The sequence below is a fragment of the Alexandromys fortis genome, unplaced genomic scaffold, assembly GCF_014885135.2.
Source record: "Alexandromys fortis isolate MF-2015 unplaced genomic scaffold, M_Fortis_MF-2015_v1.1 scaffold_16, whole genome shotgun sequence".
Lineage (NCBI taxonomy): Eukaryota > Metazoa > Chordata > Mammalia > Rodentia > Cricetidae > Alexandromys > Alexandromys fortis.
The window spans coordinates 4015323-4039757 of record NW_026067893.1 but is presented as its reverse complement, the minus strand read 5'-3'; the positions used below and the strand labels follow the sequence as shown (position 1 = coordinate 4039757).

The 24435-nt window shown below is 50.2% G+C and overlaps 2 protein-coding genes across 6 annotated transcripts in view; both read left to right on the top strand.

Annotated features, from left to right (window-relative positions):
• Tdrd1 (tudor domain containing 1) overlaps positions 1 to 3047 on the top strand; it is a 40141-nt gene extending 37094 nt beyond the window's left edge. For all 4 annotated transcript variants that reach the window (XM_050148978.1, XM_050148971.1, XM_050148963.1 and 1 more), the window contains exons 24-26: positions 401 to 447; positions 525 to 617; positions 2424 to 3047. In XM_050148978.1, the coding sequence (XP_050004935.1) occupies positions 401 to 447; positions 525 to 617 (140 nt within the window). In that variant the 3' untranslated portion in view covers positions 2424 to 3047. The remainder of the gene's footprint in view (positions 1 to 400; positions 448 to 524; positions 618 to 2423) is intronic.
• Positions 3048 to 11165: 8118 nt separating this feature from the next.
• Vwa2 (von Willebrand factor A domain containing 2) overlaps positions 11166 to 24435 on the top strand; it is a 30461-nt gene continuing 17191 nt past the window's right edge. For both annotated transcript variants that reach the window (XR_007592772.1, XM_050147615.1), the window contains exons 1-4: positions 11166 to 11217; positions 15114 to 15188; positions 17144 to 17277; positions 23396 to 23505. Coding sequence is in view for 1 of the 2 variants with exons in the window: in XM_050147615.1 (XP_050003572.1) it covers positions 11166 to 11217; positions 15114 to 15188; positions 17144 to 17277; positions 23396 to 23505 (371 nt within the window). In the remaining variant the exon portion in view is untranslated. The remainder of the gene's footprint in view (positions 11218 to 15113; positions 15189 to 17143; positions 17278 to 23395; positions 23506 to 24435) is intronic.

Below are 24435 nucleotides of genomic sequence, written 5' to 3'. Positions count from 1 at the left end.
TGCACTCCTGCAGCAGTTGAGCCTGACCCGCAGTCAGTGACAGCTTTGCTGCAGGAGTTGGGACCCAGAGTTTTGGAATGGTTACATACTGTGCCTGCACCTTTCTTCCAGTCCCCTTGATCCTCATCTACAGGGGAATTCCTTGTGTTTCTGAGATTGAATCTTCCTGGTATCCCATGAGATGTACATTTGGCAGACCTCCCTCACCCGAAAGGGGTCCCATACGTCATAGAAGACCTAATCTTCAGATAGGAGTGCTGGTGTGTGAGAGTCTTGGAACACAGCAGAGGAGTGGGTGGGACCTGTTGTGGACACAGGCAGGGCAGCCTTGATCAGGTCTGGGGATGCTGGTTTCCTCACTGACATGACCTAATGGCTGGTTTTGTTTGCTTGCTTTTAGAAACAACACGCAACTCAGACTGCTGCTGCACGGAGTTACAGAAACAGGTAGGTACAGTTCCCTCCCGGGGAACCATACCCTAACATGTGAGAAAGTAAATTAACTGTTTCCTTTTCATTTGTAGATTCAAAAACATGAACAGATTCTTCTCTTCCTCTTAAATAATCCAACCAACCAAAATAAATTTATAGAGATGAAAAAGCTGTTGAAAAGCTAAGTAAGTTTCATGTTTCTGCCCCTTCTATGGTTGCCCACAGAATGACTGCAACTGTGCTGCCCTGATAGAGCTGGGCACTTGATGAGGCTGTGCGTATTTGGGGACGCCCTGCCCTAGCCTGCTTTGGTGTTCCTGCTCTGATGACTTTCCTCAACACTCCTCAAAGAGTCCTACCTGAGTCATGGCCGCCCACATGTGGAAGCCTTTTCTTCCTGGGTGACTTTGAAAGTGCTCACATTATTAGTAAAGATAGCTGTGGGTTGAAGCTTAGACTCAGACTGTGTCCAGACTAGAAATCACCTCAGGCCTCCTTGGACTCTGCTGCAGTAAGTTAGCTCTGAGCTTGGGAGGAGGATGGGGAAGAATGGGAAGCGGTGCACTCTCCAGCATGGGTCCAAGGGCGCAGGCTGTGCTGACTGCACTGCTTGGGGAATAGGTTCTGGCCCTTCCAGTACCCCTCCCCTCATGCACACCTTTTCCTCTGTGTCTGCTTGGGGAACGGGTTCCGGCCCTTCCAGTACCCCTCCCTCATGCACACCTTTTCCTCTGTGTCTGGACCCTCTGTTGTACCAGGGCCACCAAGAACCAGGAACAGAGTACCAGGAAGTACTCTACAGCCAGAAGCCAATTAGAATTTGTGGTAAAAAAGAAGCTGCCCTTCTTACTTACCCTGGCCAAAGAGCAGCGTTTGCTGAGCTTTTGGAGGCCATTGCAGTGGCTCTCTGGGGTTCACTGAGGATGTGATTCTTCTGGAGTAGCAGTGCTGGTGTGACTTGGATATGGTCCCACTTTGTTGTATTTATTTTTAAGACTGGGCTGTGCCTTATTTATATCACACGTAAGTCAGTCCTCGCTCACAGTACCCTTACAGAAAGCAGGAGTGCAGAAAACAGGCCAAGCGGTGCATGCTGTCTAGTTGAGCACTGGGGAGGGTGACAGGCAATGACTGTGGCTCTGTGGCTGCAAGCCTCACCTACTTGGTCAGTGCCTGAAGACGGACACAGGAGGCTATGCACCGAACTCTGTAGCTCTGTGCACAAATGCACGGACCCTACCCCTACAAGTACCCCGGCTTCCTTTCCACACACACAGTAGAAGAGGAAGCATAGGCTCATGACATGTACACACACACACTGCAAACTGCGTCTTAAAGGTGAGGAGCTGTCTCTAGCTACTGTATGTGTGCGGGGCTGCAGCATCCTTCTAGGTTGGTCCAGATCCACAGCATGGAGTTAGGAAGGAACAAAGGTGCTCACACATTTTCTTTTCATTTTAATGGAAAATAGAATTGACTATTCTCACTCTAATTGATCTTCCTCCATATAGCGATATGTTTAAATTTAGAGATTTTAGTAACTTCTGGGTTTTCTTTTTTAATAATTATGAGTTGGCCTATAATGCCAGCCTTGGGATTTGAGGCAAGGTGGTTGTGAATGTTAGGGCAACTTGGTCTAAGAAGACTCTGTCTACAAAGTAGTATTATACAATTACATGAAAAGGTGTTACTCAGTTATAAATTTCCTAAGTGGGAGTGCTGATGTGTTTTGAAGGGATAAGTAACAAAATTTGTTTTTATATTCAGAGAGCTACAAGCTGCATTTTATGTTTGTGAAGGAGAGTGTAATTATCTCTGATTAATGCCAATATCAATAAAAAATGAAACACTCTTGTGTTTAATGTTTTATCTGACAGGTATAATCTAGATTTATGTAATTTCAGTTAAGATATTTGGTTATTTCATACTTAAAACTTAAGAACCACAGTGCTTTTTATGTAAACCATAATGATGGTTGATTTTTCTTTCAGAAACAGCATCTCTGGGAAATGAACACCCAGGAGGAAGAAACACAAGCTAGACTTGAGAAAGAATGTCTTCAGTTTTGTTTACTGGAAGTGTTTCTTCCTCTCTTTCTTTAGTGACCTTTGCTCTCTCCACCTCTACCTGCTTAACTTTGTTCTTTTGGGTTGGTGCCCTCCCCCCAAGTTCTTTCCACAAAATACATGAATCTTACATGGGAGATTCATATAATAGCCAGGCGTGATGGTGCATACCTGTAATCCCAGCTATGAGGGCAGTGAGGCAAGAAGACCTTAGTTCAAGACCAGCATGGACCCCAGTGTGATGCTTTCTCAAGCTGAAGACTAGGAATGAGACACCTCTATAGGTCCATGTGTTCTCTCCACTGAGTGTGAGTGTGCACACAGGCACCGGAGCCTCGCGTGTACTAGGCCAGCACTCTACCTCTGAGCTACCCTCCCAGCTCCAGCATCTCTTGCTATGAAAGTGTTGAAGAAAATCAGTCAGCTCTGTAGCACTGGCTGGGTCTAGTTGATGGGTGGGCCTCGGCACTGTCTGCACATCCAGACGTCCACTAGTGAGACCTCTGTCACCTCTGCCTCTTCCCCTAATAAATGCTGTTTTGTTCCTGCTTCTGAGTTGTGTGCTCCATTCTGTGGCGTGTTCCATTGGACCATGGAGTGTGGCCAAGAGCGCCAGCCCCTTCTCTAGGAGGAGACTTGCTGCTCCCCTCCACATGCCAGTCTGAGGGTTCTGGCTAGTTTGTAGCCATTTGGACTTCTGCTCCAGAAATAATTTACCTTTTCTTCCCCCCCCCCCCCCAGACACACATTCAGTTTTCAATTCCAATTTAAAGACTGAGAGCGTGGCCAGGCTTTGGTGTCACAAGCCGGAGTCGAAGGCCAGCCTGGTCAACAGAGGAAGTTACAGGACAGCTAGGGCTACATAGAGAAACCGTGTCTTGAAATACAAAGCAAAGAACTCTTGAGACCTTTGCACTGAACAGTAGCAAATGGGTACATTTAGAACGGTAGGTTTGTAGTGGCCCAAACCACAGCCGTTCAAACAGGTGTGGCCAATCACGTCAGCTGAACGAGTCTGGTAAGAGGAAATGGCAGTTTTTTTCAGTGGCTTACAGCTGAATATCAGTGGCTTTTCAATTTGCTTTCTCTTGTTTTCTACTTTTTAGTTTTTCCAACGAGCACACTGTAATTTTGATGTATGAAAATGAGAGAGTGTGCTCAGAGTTCCTGCCAGAAGGAATTAAATACCAGGCACCTAAGTTAGAGAGTACTGGACAGTCTGATAATACTCAACTGCAATAACAGGTTGGCAAAAGATAGAAGCCACGACAAATAGAACCGATGCCAACCAAAGCCAAACCCATAGGGTAGCCAGCGCGCACTGTGAGCAGCGGCCCATTCGGAAATGTTCACAGTGCTGCGGCCGCAAGTTGCCCATAGGGCTAGGGGCGAGGTGGGTCGCGGTTACTGTGAGCCGCAGAACAGCAGTTACACCACTTGCCCCGGATCCGCACGGGTTGCTCTGGAGCAGCCAGCCCCACCTCAGCAGGGAGAAACCAACAGGTGTCCCACGTGGCTTCGAGTCGCTGCGCCCCCTGGCCGGAGCCAAGCCTGCGCCGCCGGCTGAGCAGCTGTGCGCTCCACGGGTGGGAGCCCCACGCCTCCGAACGGGCGGGGCGGGGCGGATGGGTGCACCCCTGCGAGCCAGCCGAGCCCCAGCCCTGCGCCTGCCGCCCCTACCTGCTGCGCGGAGCCCAGCGCAACCGGCTTTGTTCGCTTTGTCTGCCGAGAAGGTCACCATCGCGGGAGCGCGTCCGCCCCCCTCGCCTCACCAGGTAAGGGGTGCTGGCTTGGGGGCTGTGGGTGGAAAAACCGGAGCTGTCTAGCGCCCGCCGTCGCGGGTGCTCTTTCCCTGGCGGCCGTGGAGTGGGCTGTAGTTTTGAATAAAAACTCTGGGAACGTGTGTCCCACTCCCCATTATAAGCACACAGGTGCTACATTTCCTCGCGGTTTTCTAAACCAGGCAGCCTCGTTCTCCCAAAGAAGCCGCTTCCCTGAGAGCTAGGGAAGGTCAAAGGTTATGCTTTTCGCAGAATGAGGGAGACTTCACCTTCCAGTTCCCGGCATCAAACATCACCTGGCTCAGCTCTGTCTTCTGCCCTTTTCAGTCTGCCCTGGACCAGGCCCTTGGTGGGCTACTGAGACAAAATGGGATGGTTTCAGCACATTGAAAACCTGCGATTTAAAAATCTGGGCACCAGATGGAAGAAAAGGGACGATGGCACCTCACTCCTTTGGCTTATAGCACTGCCTACTTCTGCCTAAACTTGCGGGGGACTCCCGCTAAGGAGAGTGAACAATTATAAGTGGTATGATTTCTCGCTATAAGCTCCCTTGATTAAATAAATCTGAGACCGCTCTGGATGCTTATAGATTCTGTCCTAAAACCTCAAGGTCTGTTTTGCTCAGAAATGTCCTTATTGAGGAAAAAAAAAAAAAAAAAAAAAAAAAAAAAAAAAAAAAAAAAAAAACAGGACAGATCAAAGAGGAGTCAGAATGGTACCTCTGCAGTTGGGCAGCCCGACTCTACCGTCGTCCCTTGTCACACAACTCCCCAGGCCCTGATCTTTGTAGACATCAGCTCAAATCTGCCTTCTGGGGATGTAGAATTCCCCAGACTTAACTCTCAGACACCCCCAAGGGACACGGAGGGATTCCTCCATCATCCTCGTGTGCCCGAAAATCGGTCAAGGAAGTATTTCTCATCAAATCTGGTTTGGGTCTCACAGCCTGGCTGAAAGTCAAACCACTCCTTCCCTGCCCTGCCTCCAGCAGGCTGTCGAACAAGCCAACCAGAGGTCTGTGTTTCTATGGTTGAACGGATGGAAAAGCTTAAAGGCTAGTTTCACAGTTTATAAGCTCATAGCAAGACTGCGTAGAGGCAGAAAGACTTTGCATATACCTCCTGTCCCACCACCAGCCACCAACCACCAGCTACCATCTCCACCACAGTGGGAGCCTCCAATGCCCTAGCTCAGGACCTCACTTGCTGTGGCCCATTCTATATATTTGGACAAATGTTTTCTAAGGCCCTAAAAACTCCTCCCTCATGGCAATGATTGATCTTTCTAGCTTCATGGTTTATCCTTTCTCAGATGTCATATGGTTGAATCATATGGTAAACAGCCTTTCGGGTGGGCTTCTTCTGTCACTAATACACACTGAAATTTCCACCCCTGGCTTTTTAAGGAACTTCATGAGAAGGCCATTGTCAGTGGGCAGTGGTGACCTGGGGTCAGGTGCTTGGTTTAAAAAAAAAGTCTTTGTTGATCATACCCTTATTGTGTGTGTCCCCTACAGTTACAAAGCATTTTCATTGTCTAACGCCTGAAAGTCCTGGGCACAGGGCAAATACTTAATAATTTCCTTTGAACAAATGACATTCCCTATTGCGAGGGACATGAACTGCTCAGAACAGTGGGCCACAAACTTGTGCAGTAGGTTCCACGGTAAATTAAAAAAAAAAAAAACCCTCTAATCAGAAAGTGCTGTATGAACTTTTCCTGAGGAGAAATGAACAAAAGCCAGCTCGTCCCAGATAGTGAAATGGCAACACACCAAAGTCTGATTTCCCCCAAAGTCCAACTTGGCAGACCAGTGAGTTTATCAGACTTGCTTACAGAATGAAAAGTCTTGCCCCAGCAGCTTCCCTGTGTGGAGAGTCACCCTTCAGTAAATTTTCACACTGTTGCGCCTCCACTGACCACACACAGCTGGAGCGGGATTACCCACAGCCCTGGGGAGAGCCCAGGTGAAGGTGTCATCACCCCGCCCGCCCCGCCCGGGGACCCTCCTGTAATGAGCACCAACAGGCTCCATCTTGAGGGCGTGTTATAGGAAGTCACAGCTCCTCTGATGAGGAAATGTGTGAAAGTCGTTCTGCAACAAGACTGATAGAACTGCCAACCAAAAGCGTTTTCCCCCGGTAATCTGCACAAGGCCAGGCTTTTTGCCGTCTGGGCCCCTGGTGCCCTCTCTGCTCCTTAGCACAGCTGAGTTCAGCATGTCTGCCTTTTGCTGTCTGGGTACCCGAGACCCTGTTCCTAGAACAACTGGATACATTTGAAGTTCTGCCTCAGTTTACCCTTTCATCTTCTGTTCTGCCTGGAAGCAGCCTTTCCACCTCCAATGGTGCGTCCCCCGGCTACGTCACAGTTGCCACCGCCAGGCCGTTCTTCACTGTTCTTCTGGGTTAGTAATTGCTGCTCCGTAGCAGGGCTGCTCTGATCTGTAATTAGGAGGGATAGCCTTTGCCCAAGGGGGCCTTTGAACTGGGGTCCTGTGGCATCCTGCCAACCTTCCCAAAGGAGTGGATAGTATCGCCTCCTTTGTAGAGAGAAGAAAGCTGAGAAGCTGAAGTGAAAGAATTTTCCAGACAGTTCATGCTCAGGTCTCTCTTGTTGGCTTACTAAGGATCCTTCTGCCCCACCTAGGTATTTCACCTGTAATGACATAGCCGCGAGGACCGGGGAACTGGACTCTAGGTGTGCAGTTTGCTAGCTCTCTGACCGTAGGGCCTATCTTCTCTGTGAAAATGGATGTGCTCACATGAACCCTACAGGGCTGAGTGTTGTTGAATGAAACTGGTGAGTGGCGTGTCAGGGTCTCAACGCTGTCAGGTAGTTCATTTTCTAACGAACTTCCTCTTAAAAAGTTTTTCTCATGTTGTCTCACTGTTACAAGAGCAAGGTCCTATCCATGCTACAGAGGAAAGCCTAAGCCGGAGCTGGTGCTTTCTGAGCCCCACCAGCAGGAAGCAGAGCTGGGCTGGAACCCAGTCTCAGGACTGTGCGTTATCCCCTCCTCCACGGTCCCCTGGGTACCTCTCCAGAACATGAGTCCTGAACGATGAAGAGCAGTCTCAGGCTGTTTTACCTACAGATTGTCTTAGCCGATGTGGAGGGAATAGGAGCCTCTGCAGTATGTCCTGTCTTTCAGTGACGTCACAGCGACACACCTGTTGTTCATGCCATCGGGCCAGTTTCTGCCTGTGAGACTCCTTGTTGTATGACGTTCTATTCTTTTGGCTTTTTTGACTATTTTGAGGGGCCCTTCACCCAGCTCCCAAATCGCACCCAGAGGTTTGTTCTTAGTTATGAATGCCCAGCCTTAGCTTGTCTTGTTCTGCCAGCTTTTCTTACATTATCCCGCTTCCTTTTCCCTCTTAACTTTCTTCTGTATATTTTTCTTTACCTCTTTCTCCGTGACTCGGTGACTGGCCCCTGATGTCCTCCTCCTCCCTCCTCCCTGAGTTCTCCTGTTTATCCTCTCTGTCTGCCAGCCCCACCTATTCTTGCTCCTGCCTCGTTCTTGGTCTCTTTATTAGACCATCAGGTGTTTCAGGCACAGTAACACAGCTTCACGGAGTCAAAGAAATAGTGTAAACAAAAGTCACACACCTGAGAATAATCCCCCAGCAACTCCCGGCTTCTGATGGTCTGCGGGCTCTCTTTAAAGAGGGCACGACCTCTCCTAGGAGTCTTGGAATGGTTTCCTTAGCTGGGCATGGTGATGCATGTCTGAGGTCCCAGCTCTTTGGGAGACTGAGGCAGGAGGATTGTTTGAGTTTAGCAGTTCCTGCCCAGCTTAAGCAACATAGCGATACCCTGTCTAAAAGAGACAGAGAGGGGAGGGCAAGAAAGGCACTCTAGTGTATCATACCAGGAAAAAAAGTTGTCCTCTTGTCGTAGGTCTCTGGGTCTGAGCAAGATATTTGATGTGAAAGACAAGGAAGGTGATTTCGCAGCAGAAGACAGCAAGGGCTTCCTGGCTGCGCAGGCGCCTTCCTCCGATTTCAGTCTTCCCTTCGGACATCGGCTGTCACAAAGAACTCAGGTTTCCATTCTGCAGATTGGGGGAGGCTTACAAGGGACACTCTGATATTTGTGGAAGGAGTTTTATTTTCTAATGAGGTGGAAGTGGTCTCCCTTTTCCTGCACTCTTCATATCTGATGATGGGCGAAGACGGTCACCGTTCTGCAAGGCTGCCCACGGTGCCAGCCTTGCTTTGGCTTGTGCTCCTGGCTGTGTCTGAGAAAATCAATTCTTAGACCTCGCTCGCCTGGCGCAGGTGCTGCAAAGGTGTAGCAATCAGAGGGGATGATCTGGGGTCAGCCTCTGATTCTGTCTGCGAGCTGCCTGGAAGCCCGGAATAACGTGTGCAGTGAGCAGAGGTAATGGAAAAGAAGGGAGGAGGCAGCGAGCAGGGCGTTCTGTAATGGAAGGCGCTTGCAGATGGTCAGCAGGAACGCACAAGGCCCTGGAAATCTCACCACGTACTCCAGTATAGGGGTCAAAGGCAGGTACTAGCTATTAATCACTGCCAAAGGACTGGATTTGGGGTGTCAAATGTGTAGATATGTGAGTGTCTTCCTGTTCACCCCATAGTTCACAGCCTTTTCCTGGATCCCAGACTTCTGCCACAGTGCCCCTGATGGGCCTCCTGCCCAATGTCTCCCCAGAATCCCAAAGTTGACGGATTGAGCAGCTCCCTGGGAGGCTAGAATGGACTGTGATCTAGTGGCTAGCCCTGCAGTGCGGATCTGTGCTGAGAGTGATACAATGGGGATGATGTAATGGCCTGGCTAGCAGGGTTAGAGAAGACCCGGATGTGGAGCCTGGTGGCAGCCTGTCATGGAATCTTCCTAAGCAATAGCAGTTGTTGATTTTTCCTGCAGAATTCATCCTTATTTAAAAACTTCTCTAGGCTATACATGACATACATGGCATGTATGTGACATGTATGTGTCTTTACACGACATACACCTGCAGTCACAGCTACTCAGGAGGCTGAGGCGCACTTGAGCCCAAGAGTTCAAGGGCAGCCAGGGCAGTACAGATGGATCCCATTAATGTTTTTCTTGACATAGAGCAGTGGTTTGACCATTGAGTTAATATTGTAAGAATGTTTTGGTATGTAATGAGACTAGAACAAGCCAAAAGTTTGTCATGATTGGGTGGGAGGAGTCCTGAGATGTCCTGAAAGGTCCCTGCCAGCCCGCCCTCTGCAGATGGCATTAAGGTACTTTGTTACCCGAGCATGTGGCTTTTCTTCTGTGTACCAGACAGTACAGGTTCCAGGTCTTCTCCAGAGACCATGACACCGTCCCTTGCGGCACAGGACAACTTTGGGGTGATCTGTGTGATAATAGGGAGCAGGTGAGAGAGAGGCCATGTGACCAGCGTTTGTGGGGAGCTATTTTCCATACACTTCCCATTTGCAGAGTGCCAACATAAATTTTGTTTTAATGAGCAGAAAGGTAGGATGCTGACAACGCCCAGCTGGGCAAGCAGGGGCACATTAATAGACAAGATGAATTGCTTAGGTTAGCCCTGCAGTGTGGAATGAGAGGCCCATGTTTCCTGGTGCCCAGCTAAGCAGGGACCTCCCTTTACCTCCCAGCAAGCTGGGAACGTGATTCCAGAAACATCACGCACGGGCTTGAGCCCTGGCTTCTGCACATGCATGGGTCAGAAGCTGCAAACCCAGACAGCCACCCACACAGAAGCCAAGGAGTGGGACAGCATAGGGAAGTTTCCCCTGAGTCCTACGCTGTCTCTCATCCCACTCCCCCCTCCTCCTGCCTCATTCCCCCATTGGCAGGTGGGGGCCTGCCCCACATCCAGTGTAGGCATAAGGGAAAATACACATTGAGAGAAAGGAAAGTCCCATGTCTGCCTTGCTGGCAGACCCAGGATCTGGAATCATATGAGCCCTTCCCAGTGGGCCAATGGCCTCCCCAGCCAACTTTCTCCCTTGATGTACTTGGGACTCTCCTGATGCTTTTGTACTGGCAACACTAAGTGTGCAGGGTGTTTGTCAACGTGACACTGTCATCTGGGAAGAGGGATCCTCGACTGAGAAAGTGTCTCCATCAGACTGGCCCATGGGCAAGTACCTGGGAGCGTTTTCTTGACTAATGATTGATGTAGGAGGACCCAGCCCACTGTGGGTGGTGCTGTCCCTACGCAGGTGGTCCTTCCTGTATTTTATAAAGAAAGCTGAGCAAGGCAGGAAGCTTCCTGGTCTCTGCGTCAGTTCCTGCCTCCAGATTCCTGCTGGTTTCCCCCGGTGATGGGAGCAGCATAAACCCTTTCCTCTCCAAGATGCTCTTGGTCGTGGTGTTTGATCACAGCAGGAGAAAGCAAATGAGGACATGCACTGTTCTCCGCACATAATCTCAGTAACCGGAGAGAGGTGTCCTGACTTGCTAGAGGGTTCAGAAAATGAGGGTGCTTAGTTCCAGTCTTTGCCTTGCTTGCTTCTGGGAAACCAGAAGAGGGAGCTGCTTTAAATGAGATTACATGGCCTGTTGGGGCCTTGCATGGCCGAGATAGGGGACTCTTGGGACAGAAAATCTCTCCCGAAGCTGTGGAGACCTTGGCCAGATTTGGGGCAGGAGTGATGTCTGGAAATATGTCAGATGGCCGCTTAAGGTTAGAGTGTTTTGGGAAAAACCTTTACGGTTTGAGGGAACTTGGCTTCTCCAGGCTGTGGTCTTCATGCCGAGGCCTCCAGGGTCCTGTTTCTGGGTACATCTGTAGAGGCGTGCTGGGGCCGAGGCTAGGATCCTGATCCTGGGTATGTCTGCAGAGGTGTGCTGTGGCCCCTCACAGAACCCAGTGCTGATGTCTGCTTTTTTTTCCTGGCCCTTTAGCTTTCTCAACATGCCTCCGTTTCTGTGTCTGCCAGCTGTCTGCATTCTCCTCTTCTACACAGGTAAGCTGTCTTTTTGGTGGGTTGGTTTTGAGTTTTGTTTCTAATCCCACTGACTGATTTTATTTTTGAAAAAGATATTTGTGTACATGGAGAGGACGAGGGGTCTGCTTGCCTGTGTGTGCGGATGCCAAAGCCAGAGGCTGATGCCTGGTATCTCCTGTCACTGTCCACTTTAGTTTTTGAGGTCAGGTCTTCTGCTGAGCCCACAGCTCACCCTTCCAGCGGGGCGAGCTACCCAGTGAGCCCCTGGGTTGTCCTGTGTCCACCACCAGTGCTGGAGTTATACACACACCGCCCCACCCAGCTTGTATGTGGGGGCTGGGGATCCAAACTCAGTGCTCATGCTGGCACAGCAAGCCCCTCACCGATGAGTCATCTCCCAGCCCTGACTTTAGCTTTTACAGTTTCCTGAATCTACATTGCCACCACATGGCAACCTCCCTGGCCTAGACCCCATCATCTTCTGCTTGATCTTCTCCAGTTGCCTCCCTCTGGGCCCACCTGGCCCCTCCACACCATTCTCCACACAGCAGCCTTTCCAGTGTACAAATCCGATCACATCTGCCCCTACCTAGAGCTTCTGTGAGTCCTCTGTGGCCAGTCTCCTCCTGCTACATAGCATCTTTATTATCTCCTCTTTGCAGAGGTTCTGGATTCCTGGCGGCCACTCTGCCCAGATCACATCTCCACCCATCCTGCCACTGTCGCCCGAGTAAACACCTATCCATCCCCAGCACAGCTCCTCTGGGCTCCCAGATTATGTCTGTTCCCTGTTCAGCCGCCTAGGGCTCGTGCGCTGTAGCACCCAACACAGCTTAATTCTGTGATTCTGACAGCTGATGGCTTCCACGGTGGCGAAGGACTCTGTAGACTCTCTCGTCATCACTGTGTTGTCTCTGTGTCTCAGAGTCCCCTTCCTTAGCCTCCTGCCCTGCCCCTGAGCTCCAGGCCTCTCTGAAAGATGAGCTGAGATAGTGGGGAGGACACTGTGTGTCCATAGACGATCACCCCGGAAATAGGAACAAGCACACTGATGGCTCAGTTGTGCAAGCCCAGCCTGGGGTGCTCTTCTGCAAAACTGAGAGGTTGGGCTGAAGCTCTGAAGACATATTATAGAGCAGACATTTGGTGTCTGCGGAGTCAACCTCGGTCCCCTCCTGCTTATTCCCTGAGAACAGGAAGGCTACAGATAGAAGCCACTCAGCCCACTCCATCCCATCTCCAAGCCGGGGAGGTATACCGTCTCACTTGCTGTCTTCATGGTCTAGGGGCTAGTGTATACTGAGCCATCTTGGGGAGCAAGTCCCTGGTCTTGGTCAGCTTCCCCAGCCTGAGTTCTGCTCAGTCTTGAGACGGTTTGGTTTCCCTTCTGAAACCCTGTCCCGCCTGTTTGCACGCTGCATCTGTCTAGCACTGTGTACAAATGAGGCCCTGGGATCCAAGGTGACATAAATATTGGTGGAACTGATACCCTGGTCTCCTGACTCCTGAGCTGGGTCACTGTGGGTCCTCTCAGGAGAGAGGACTGTGGAGGAGCTCTCTGTCAAGCCTGGACTCTGTGAGTGAATGAGTGAGTAGTTACATCCATGACTGTCCGTGTTGTCCGTGTATTAGCATCATCCACCTGCTGTGAGAGTAAGTTCTGGAACCTTGGCAGGCGATCAGAAGAGACTGCGGATGCGGTTAGGAGCAGCTAAAGAAAGTTGTCCTGGTCCTATTCTGTAGCATCACAAAGCGGCTTGCAGAAAGCACCGAGAGTGTCCCTCATACTGAAGGCAGGCTCACCTGAATCCTGGTGCTTGCTCTGACTCTTCAGCTTGTGGTGCCTGTCCCAGACCCAGGACCCCATATCTTGGGATGATGGAGCTCAGTGCTGGGTCAGTAGAGTGGTGGGAGGCAGGACTGTCTGCTGAAACAGAGACTAGAGCAGTGTTCACATGAGCCTAGTGCTGGGAGAGGAGGCAGGAAGGTGGAGAGGCCCAGCCTGGCAGGCTGACCAGGAACACCCATGTTGGTGTCCTTTCCAAGTGCAGCATGCTCTTGGAGTGTCTGTCTGTGATCAGTTTCCTGGCAGTCGCAAACCCTGTGCTCCAGGCTGCTGTACCCCACTGGCTCCCCCATGCTTGACCCCAGCAGCTCCTCACTGTCAAGGTGCTTCTTTTGCCTTTCAAGTTTGCAGGCTGCAAGGCTCCGCCTCCCTGGCGTGTCCCCTCTGCCTGTGTGTGTGTGTGTGTGTGTGTGTGTGTGTGTGTGTGTGTGTGGCAACTGATTGTGTTAGGTCTCTCCAGCAGTTCCGTTCCCTGAGTACTTCTGCAACTAGATACCCATGCTTTAAAGCTGCAGAGGGGAGCTGGCCTTTCGGAAAAGCTCCCTGGGTGTCCTCCCTCATTGCTTTCAGGTCAGGTCATCCTGGAACAGCCCTGAGCCCCTTTGGTGTGTTATCCCCACCTTCAATGTTCTTTTCTTATTTTTCTTTAAATTTTGGTGCTAGAAATTGTCCTCACAGCCCTGTGGCTGGCACACAAGCCTTCCACCACTTAGCTACCCCTCAGTCCCAGAGTTTTTATAGATTATCCGTGGCTGCTCATGACCTGTTATTTAACAGGTATGAAAAGGCACAAAAAACTTAGCAGTGAACATGCTACCCCCAAACATTTTGGGTTTTGATCATATTAACTATATGGTAAATAGATCAATATTTTTTCACATATTTCTATGTTTGTAATCTGTCTTTGGCCCTTCCCTAGCACAAAGAAAGTGAAGCAGAGGGTCTTGCCCCATGCTTCCCCCCGCCCACACTACAACTGCTCCCCACCCCATTTCTTTTCAGTTCTAATACTACAGGGTCAAGGAGAGAACCGCTTCTGTGATTCCTCGTTCACCTGGCCCACTTGTTCTCCTGAAAGCTTTTCATCAACTTACAGCATTGCTGTTGTGGGGAAAACTCCCAGTTGAATCCTTTCTCAAATATATTTAAAATTTAAATTTAGCCGTGCAAGTTTGCACACATGCACACTCAGGTCCCCTTTGGAACATCGCCTGGTGCCTTTCTTGTCTCTTCTACGAATTTTAAGTTTTGTGACAGCGGTCTCCCCCCCACACACACACACAACAGATGGAGAACTTTGCAAGAGCATACCTGGGTACACAGCAGAGAGCTGTACCCAGAGGGGGCACAGTTATGGCCAAGGACTGAAATCCTCAGGATCATAGTCTGTCCATAGCCATCTGCTTTTGAAAACTTCCCCCTACAAGCTACTCAAAGAACAAAGTTTCTTCACAGAGGTGGAGAGGTTTCAACTGTTATCTGTTGGGAATATTATTTTAAGGTGTGTTACTTTTGTTTATGCTCTGTAAAATTTGTTTAACGATGCAAAGATGTGTTCGATTAAGTAAATTCACCTGTGGTCCAGAGGCTGAGTCAGCAACTAGCTGCCAGGAAGTTGTAGGGAGGAGCCAGGAGAAGAAGGATTTATAAAGAGGAGCCAGAAACCGCGTGAGGAAGTCTTGGGAAATGCGAGGAGGTGAGCAGCAGCCTTTGAATCTTGAGTTCTTTAGCAGGACAGAGATAACTTCTCTGAGTAGCTGTAGAAGGTTGGGTGCCCGAGGGAACAGAATTTCCACAGGCTGTGGCTCTTGCGGCCTGGGTAGGAGCTGAATACTAAACCCAGGCTGTCACATATGGTCGGTCACATGTGCCACCGCTCAGCCACCCCCCAACCCTGCAAGCCACACACAGCCACGGCTCTCTGGTGCTTTTTGAGAGAGGGGTGTTGGACTTCTCCACATCTACCTTCTGCTCTGTTTCCTGTTCATGTAGGTCACGTAATGTAGCGATAAAGACGCCTCCCATCTTACCGTGTGTGCCATGACTGCTTCTGGTTTTTTCTCTCCAGTGTCCCCGTCCATCTCTCTCCAAGAATTCTCTGTGAGCAAGGAGACCATCGGGAAGATTGCAGTGGCCAGCAAATGTAAGTGCGTTTACCTGCTCCTCCAAAGTCGTGGCTAGTCAGACCTCTGTGCGGTGGATCCAGGGAAGCCACACTCCTCCCAAGAGCTTCCCCTGTAGTCCTGGCCCCTCTACTGGGGCGGCCGGTCATTTTCCCCACTCTGTCCTTTTATCATTCCTCCCGAGTGACTTTCCATGGTTAAAATAGTAACGATCGCAAGCAGTAACGGCAAAACAACCTCTTTGTTTCTGAATTTTAAGTTAAATTTTCATGCGTTTATTGTGCATGTATGCACACTTACATGCATACATGCACAGGAGTGATGTTCAGGTGGCAGTCAGAGGACGTGTGGAGGAACTGGTCCTTCTACCATGTGGGTGCTGGGGACCAACCTTAGTCGGAAGCCTGGCCGTCGCACCAGCCATCTTCGTTGCTGAGTTTCAGGGTTTTTCTGTCACCTGACTGCTGTCTACCAAGCCACCCATATTTCCCGCCATATGACCAGGACTTTCCCGGAAGCCCTGCCTGGTTTCTCCTCCTCTGCCCTCCTAGTTGCGGGGAACTGGGATCTCATTCTCTGCTCCGCTGCTTCCTGGTACTCGGTTACGGGGAAGTGACTGGCCCACTCTTCCTGCTTCCCTCATCCATCCTGTGGGAGCGGAAACACAGATCTCAGGCAGAGGGGTGGCTCAGTGAGGAAAGTGCTCACTTGGATCCTCAGTGCTCGTACAAAAAACTGGGTGTGGCGGGGTGAAACCCTAGCACGAGGCCGAGATGACAGGAGAACACTCCAGGCTCACCGTCAACCCAGGAACTCCAATTGAATCCTTTTTTAAATATACTTAAAATTTAAATTTAGCCATGTAAGTTTGCACACATGCGCGTTCAGGTCCCCTTTGGAACGTCTGCCCTGGTGCCTTTCTTGTCTCTTCTACGAATTTTAAGTTTCAGTGAGAGACAGAATGTAACAGAGGAGCACACGGGTCATCAGCTCTGTACTGCACAGACATGCGCAGGTGTGCACACCTACAGACACCCACATGTACACACACACACACCACACACAAGAACAGACTGTGTAGGAGTTGAGAGTTAGATGGCAACTGAAAGTTCTCCCTGAGGTGGTAGAGAATGTTCCTCTACCAGTGTGGTGATGGTGGGATTCACCAGGGCATTTGCTAAAAATGGTAATTATGTACCTTAAATGGTACAATGGTGTGGTGTAGGAAATCTCTAGAACACATTCAAAGAAAGTCGGGGAGCTAGGAGGACTGACTAAGTGGGCATGTCCGTTATAGCTTGTGCTGGATAATCAGTGCCAACTCGACACAAGCTATAGTCACCTGGGTGGAGGACGAGGGTCAGATGAGAAAATGCCTTCATAAGATTGGGCTGTAGAGGCTACAAGCCTGTTGGGCATTTTCTTAATTAATGATTTGAGAGGGTCTAGTCCATTGTGGGTGGTTCCACCCTTGGAGTGGTGGTCCTGGGTTGTATAAGAAAGCAGGCTGAGCAAGCCATGACGAGCAAGCCAGTAAACACTCCTCCATGGCCTCTGCATCAGCTCCCGTCTCCAGCTTCCCGCTCTGTTTGAGTTCCTGCCGTGACTGCTTTCCATGATAAACTGTGATATGGAACTCTAAGTCAAATAAAGCCTTCCCTCCCCGTGTTGCTTTTGGTTGTGGTTTTTATTACAACAGTAAAAACCCCAACTAAGGCACACCTCAATCAGTTCTGAAGCAGAAGAAAGACATGGTCACTGCTAGTGCTTGAACTCTTGGGTCCGTCAACCTCACATGTCAGACTGCCCAGCTAAGACCATGATCCCCAAGGCTGGGACCGTGATCAACCCGGAAGACTCTTCACAGCACTCATTGTAACATGGCTGCAGACATGCTCACAAGTGGGCTCTTACATCAGCGTCTTCACAACACGGAAGCTTCTAGTCTAATGTCCCCATCTGCTCCTGTCCCCAGTGATGTGGTGCTCGGCAGCGGTCGACATCCTGTTCCTGTTAGATGGCTCTCACAGTGTCGGGAAAGGGAGCTTCGAGAGATCCAAGCACTTTGCCATGACCGTCTGTGACGCTCTGGACATCAGCCCCGGGAGGGTGAGTACACGGGTCTTGTTTGGTGTCTGTGGTTTCAAGCGACAGAGACTCAGCTTCAGGCAAAAGAATGAATCGATTGTGGGATGCAGAGGACTAAAGGGCAAATCAAAACGTGGTGGGGTGATGCTGGGATCTCGGGGATCAGCCAAGGCAGGTAAGCGACCCCTCTTCTTCCTCAGTTTTGCTTGCGTTGGCTGGTTAGCTTCTCTCCAGCCCACAGTGAGGTGGTTCTGCATCATCCTTCCAGCTGGTCCCCCCTCAGGTGGGGGCAGAGGTGCACCTCTTTCTTCTTAGATCAGGCAGAGCTCATAGGAGGGCACCAAATGATGTAAGCCTCACGATAATCCCCCGCCTAGTCACAGCACTGGAGAAGAGGGCCTCATGCAGGTTTGGGGCTGGAGAGGGAAGAACACGGACCTAACTTCCAACTATGGAGAGACTGAGTTCAAAGGGCTTAAGTCTGTGGATGCTCTCTGGGTGGTCTGTTGTTGAGGTGGATTTAGGGCAATGGAAGTCTTTTCAACAATTAACATTTCAACCTTGGCCTCTCAGGAAAACAGAATACTCACTGAACAGGTTAGAACCTTAGTGTGAAGCCCAGCTCTGTCCTCTCTGGTCACTTGAGCAAGCCCAGAGAGTGCCTTCATGTCTTATCCTTCCTGGCTTCAAGTGTCACAAATAGCAGGGCAGAGTAAGTGTGGCTCTTGAGGAACAGCTTTGAACAACCCAACAGCACAATGAATAATAAACTCATTATGAGGTCCGTAAATGGCCCTCAGCTGTGTGTGGGGTCGCCAGCTCCCCTGACTCAGCAGCAGGTCTCCACACTAGCTATTTTCACTTCCCAGCTGAACGGAAGCACTGGACGCTTGGTGGCATGCTCCCCGGGCAAGCCTTCCAGAGATGAAGCCTAGGAGTGCCAACTGCTCACTGCCAGGGACAGTGGCAGAGGCTTGTGCCCTCCATTCTCAGTCTGCTCCTAAGTACTCCCACCCAGGCAGTTACTGACCAGTGTCACCTGTCACCATAAAAGAATTCAGGCAATCTGAACACGCATTGGTAGGGGACCGGTAAGAACCAACTAAAACCCACCAAAAATGAAATAAAAGGAAGGGTGAATTAGTTTGGAGAACCATAATTATTTGAATTAGAGACTAGTCATGGGGTGGGAAAGGAAGTGCTCTCCAAGGCGACATTCCTGACTTAATCCTGTAAAAACTGGAGGATCTAAGAACAAACAAGGCTTGTAATGAGGGCCAGGTTGTCTGCTGCAGGGGCATCATTTGCAGGTGCGAGCACACTGCCCTGGAGTGCAGGCAGTTGGGCCCATCTCTGACACTAGAGATGCATTCTTTCAGTGTAGACCGGCGTGGTCCAAAGGTTCTGAATGTGGTATCAGTGTGGTATCGGCCTGCTGGGTCTCCACCTTCCTCTAGACAAGGCCCTACTTTGAAGATGGTCCTCCAACCATGAGTTCCTCCTGGAGGAAGTGGCATAAGGATCAATATATTTACTATGTGTAGGTATGTGTACATAAATATGGGACCAGAAGACAGCTTTGTTTACTGTATATAGGCATATGTACACACATGTGAGATCAGAGGACAGCTTTAAGTTTACTGTATGTAGGTGTGTGTACACACATGTAGGATCAGAGGACAGCTTTATGTTTACTGTATGTAGGCATGTGTACACATGTGAGATCAGAGGGCAGCTTTGTTTACTGTATGTGTGTACACACGTGTCAGATCAGAGGACAGCTTTGTTTACTGTATGTAGGCGTGTGTACACACATGTAGAATCAGAGGACAGCTTTATGTTTACTGTATGTAGGTGTATGTACACACATGTGAGATCAGAGGACAGCTTTATGTTTACTGTACGTGCACACACGTGTCAGATCAGAGGACAGCTTTGTTTACTGTATGTAGGCATGTGTACACACATGTGAGGGTCAGAAGACAGCTTTTGGGAGCCAGTTTTCTCCTTCATTGGTTCCTGGGGATCAAGCTCAGGTCATTAGGCTCCCAGCAAACACCTCTACCCACTGAGCCAGCTTACAAGTACTAATGTACACTTCTGTAGAGCCGGCTGGCCTCGAACACAGAGATCTGCCTGCCTTTGCCTCCCGAGTGCTGGGATTAAAGGTGTGCACCACCACCGCTCGCTTGATAGATACATTCTTTACCCCATATTCTGCAGAAGAGGAAACGGGCTCAGGGACGTTAAACGAGGGCTGAGGGTCACAGAGCAATCTCAGACGGGGTGAAGTGTGGAGGAGCTGAGGTGCTTGACTCAGCCCAGGACCAGTCCAGCTTGTCCATCTGTCTCCCCCAGTGGGCAGCCTCTGGGCTAGGATGGTGTAATGACGCAGATGTCATACCCTGCTATCCACAGCCAGTTGAAGCCAGCACTACGGCAGTCTGTGGTAGTGGGGGGGGGGGGGTGGGGAATGGTGTGGAACACGGTAAGAAAAACAAGCCTCAGGAGAGGATTTCTACTGCACGAGGGACGACTTGGGTATCTCTGTGTACGTTGATTATTTTTGTGTCCTTGTGACCGAAAGGGAGGAAAAGATTTATTCTGCTCATGGATTCAGGAAGATTTTAGCCCATTGAGGTGGGGAAAGCTGGGCAGTGAGGGCATGAGGCTCTGTGGCTGTTTACTGACCAAGGAGGAGAGAAAGCAAGCAGAAACCAGGGCTGGGTGGACGGCTCGGAGACCTGCCAGTGTGACCCACCACTAGCCAGAACCCCCTTCTAAAGGCTCAAGTCTTCAAACTAGCACTACAAGCCGAGGTCTGAGTGCTCAAAATGGGAACTTGACATGTAGAACTTCAGGTCCAAACCATAATGTAGAAATGTGGGGTGCAATTCTAGGCAGGGCCTGCAACAGAGCCAGGGAAGTGCGAGGGACCTGGGGGTGTCCATATGCGAGGGACCCATTCGTGCGAGAGAGTGCAGAATGGCTCCATCTCAAGAGATCATGGATGCTCGGGGAGAGGAACTTGGGTTTCACCTAAGAAAGACTTCCTCAGCAAGACTGAGAAGCAGGGGCCGGGGAAGGACGTAGCTGGGGTGACAGTACAGGCAGAAGCTCGCTCCACAGGCGTGAGGACCACGTAAAAAGCCATGCGTACTACACACTTGTCACCCCAGTAGAGAGAGAGGCTACTCTAGCCTGATTAGTCCCCCGGTCCCAGGGAGAGACCCCGTTTCAGAACACAGAGAAACAACCGCAAGGTCGGCCTCGGGCCTGGTCATGCTCTCACGGATGCACACACGTGCACACACAAGCCTTGAGGAAGGAGAAAATGGCATCTGCTTGGGTGAGCCAGCGTCCTGACTGACACAGGCCACAGGCACTCTTGCCTGGCTCCAGGTTTTCTGTCCTTGCTCTTTGCTGTATTTGATTTGCCACTTATTTTGGTTCCTTTAGTTTTAGGAATTGCTTCCCAGTAGCTTTGGTTGACACTGTTTATGGGTGGCGGGTTGTTTAGGTAGAGCTGAAGTGTTTGAAGTCCTCTTTTAACAGGAGCTCAGACACTTGCTTCCTGCTCTAATGGCCCTGTGACTGGGGCCGGGAGAGAGACCTGGGCGGTTTGCTTCTGTGTACAGTAAATTGAAGATAAAAGGCAGCCATTGTGCTCCCAAACCACCAATTAAATGAAATGCCTTAACTTCTGACTGGGGCTGCTTCCTGTGCGCTGCTTTGATTTAAGCTGCATCCTTCCTGCTTAACCCCAGCAAGTGAACCCAGTTGTTGGTCTCTAGAGAATTCCTCCCACCCTTTGACCAAATAACTCCTTTACATGGTTCAATAAAAGTGGACAGCAAAAGAAAGGGAAGAGAAAGAAAGGAAAGAAAAACTGCACCCACACACCCCCATTCACCAGACCTCCCCACCAGCTCTGATCACCGACCCCCGACTTCTGAGCAGCCTTGCAAATGCACTTTGTGCAGGCACAGGCAACCTGAAGATGTGATTTCATTTTCTCCTTTTCTATAAAGTTAGCATCGTCTACGCATTACTTGCTGTCTCGTGTCTTTTAGATCATTATCTTGCAATCTCATCATCTCTCTATGTGTGTATATATAGATAATACAGATAATTAGCCCACCATGAGGGTTTACCAGGACTAATTAGCCTGCCCCTATTGATGGACTGTTGCTATTATAAATCCACTGTGATCTTGTAAAGAAAGGCTCGTTCCGCTTGTGTGGAAGAATAGCTCTCGGATCGTCTCCAGCAGCCATGTGCGTCTTTAGCTGTTAGTACACACTGGCGCATCGCCCTCCGCAGGTACACACTGGCCCATTGCCCTCCGCAGGTACACACTGGCCCATTGCCCTCCGCAGGTACACACTGGCCCATTGTCCTCCGCAGGTACACACTGGCCCATTGTCCTCCGCAGGTACACACTGGCCCATTGCCCTCTGTAGGTACACACTGGCGCATTCCCCTCCGCAGGTACACACTGACACATTGCCCTCTGTAGGTACACACTGGCGCATTGCCCTCCGCAGGTCAGATGCCCAGTTACACTCCTACACACCATGGCAGAGACCATTCCCTTGGCAGATGCCACATCTGGTTTTTGTTGTCATCGTCGTTGGTTTTGCTAAGCTGAGGGGAAAATGGTATTGTTTTCCTAAGGCCAAAAGTCCTGCCCCTAAAGAACCATGTGTTTTTCCTTCTTTGATCTTCGTTCATGTCTTTGGCTAGTTTTCTGCTAGACTGATGTTCTTTTACACATGGAGGAAACCAACCCTTGCCTCCATGAGCCCTAAATTCCCTTTGTTTCCTCCTTACCTTTGACCGTGTGAACGTGTGTTTTACCATGACGCTCTTTCCAAGCACTCAGATCCAGCAGACTTTATGTGTAAGAGTCAAGACTGGATTTTAGTTCCTCGCAAACCAGGGACTCTCCCAGGAGTTCTGGAGTGTCCCTGGGTAAGATCCTCAGCCCTGAAGCTTGAGTTCATGACCGTGTGCCTTTCCACTTGTCACAGGGTCATGTGCTGAGCAGACAGACTTCCCAGGCTTCCGATGGTGTTTTTGACTTCTTGCTGTATTCCAGGGAATGGCAGCAGGCGGCCTTTTGCTAGACGCTCAAGTTGCCCTGCTTCTCTGACTTGCAGTGCTCAGCTCACTCCCCGTGTGCCCACCCCAGACTTAATGTCTTTCTGCTTCAGGCTACCAACAGCTCCCTGTCTGTGGGAGGCCCGCTAGGCCAACCAAGGCCATTAACTCATTGTCTCCCTAGCTCGGCCTGCTAAGGGATAGTTCAGAGACTAGTTACTGAGAAGGTGGCCCTTCTGTGGTTTGGTGAGCCCAGGATTAGGAGCTGGTTGGTCCCATGTTCATCCCTCCAGATGGTCAGCACCCCGGCTCCAGTCCTGTGAGGCACCTGTCAGGTTCTCTCCTGTGGCCTCCCCAGTCAAGAAGCAGATTCTGTTCTCCAGCTCAGTCACTCCCTCACTGCAGGGAACCTCCAGCTCTACTATTGCACATCCCCGTTTTAGGAGCCGATTGTCCCCCTCTGACTCTCTGGTCTAGAGGCTTGGCAGGTGCAGGTCATCAAAGGTTTGGTGACTGTGGTTAGGTTCGGCAGTGGCCCTATGGAAGATTTGGCAGGATTTGAAAGCATTTTCCTGAGGAGGCAAGTGGTGTGATGGAGCCTTAGAAAAGTCATGATACCGGGGATTAATGGCCCGGGCTTCCTTTCCCTGCTAGTCCAAGTAAGCCTTGCTTGCAAAGCATCATCTGCATATTTTACTATTGCCTTTGGTCATGTGGGCATTGACTGGGCCCGGTGGATGAAATGAAATAATGCATGCACTTGCATACAGCAGCACCCACGCCAGGAAGATGCAAGCAGAGCCTTGCCTGAAGCTGCTGGCAGCTCAGCCGGGATAGCTGCCAGGTGGGGAGCTGCCTTTAGGGGCGCGGATGCTGAGATGATTAGCTGTCACGGCAGAGCACAGGCGGATCTGACCGTGTCCTTCCAGGTTCTCCAGCTGGCCCGTGTCTCAGGGGAGGCTGTCCAGAGCTCCGCACAGGAGACACAGGATTTGACCGAAATCTCTGGGCCCTCTGGCCCTGTCTCCTCCTACAGGTCAGGGTGGGAGCCTTGCAGTTTGGTTCCACTCCTCATCTGGAATTCCCCTTGGACTCCTTTTCTACCCGACAGGAAGTGAAGGCAAACATCAAGGGAATAACTTTCAAGTAAGTATAATGGACTAGTGCCATGATGGCTCTAAAGCTAGCTGCCTGCTTCTCTCTCTGTCTCTGTCTCTCTCTCTCTCTCTCTGTTCCCCCTCCCTCTTTTTGAGACAGGGTCTCACTGTGTAGTCTAGGCTAGCCCAGAGCTCTCCCTGAACTCACAGAGACCTGCCTGCCTCTGCCTCCCTGAGGGACATGTGTCCCCACACCTGGTGAAGCTGCCCTTGAAGCTGCTGCCTTGAAGGGTCTGGTACTGCTCTCCTGCCGGCCCAGCTGTGCATTCTGGATCATTCTCAAGGCGGCCCCCCATTAATACAAGATGACACCCAGGTGGGAATTTAGAACACTAGTTAAAAATTTTTTCTATTATATGTAGTTGAGAATTACTAGAAGAGAGGGTTAATGAAGGTCCTCTCAGGTGAACCTGGGAGGTTATGGGAAGAACACGAGGTGCCAGCCTCAGTTATCCCTGGAGACCTCTCAGCTGGGAAGGTTACCCACACTTCTCCAAGCCTCACTTTTTACAAAGTCCTGAAGAGAAAGTTCCCTTCTGTTATTCAGGATGCTTTAAGATTGTGGAGAACCGTTCATGTGCTCATCTGCATGCAGTGTATGAATGTACGCATTGCTCATCTGCATGCACAGTGCATGAATGTACGCATTGCTCATCTTCATACACTGTACATGAATGTATGCATTGCTCATCTGCATACACTGTACATGAATGTATGCATTGCTCATCTGCATGCACAGTACATGAATGTATGCATGTGCTCATTTGCTTACACAGTGCATGAATGTACGCATTGCTCATCTGCATGCACAGAACATGAATGCATGCATGTGCTCATCTGCATGTACAGTGCATGAATGTACGCATTGCTCATCTGCATACACTGTACATGAATGTATGCATTGCTCATCTGCATACAC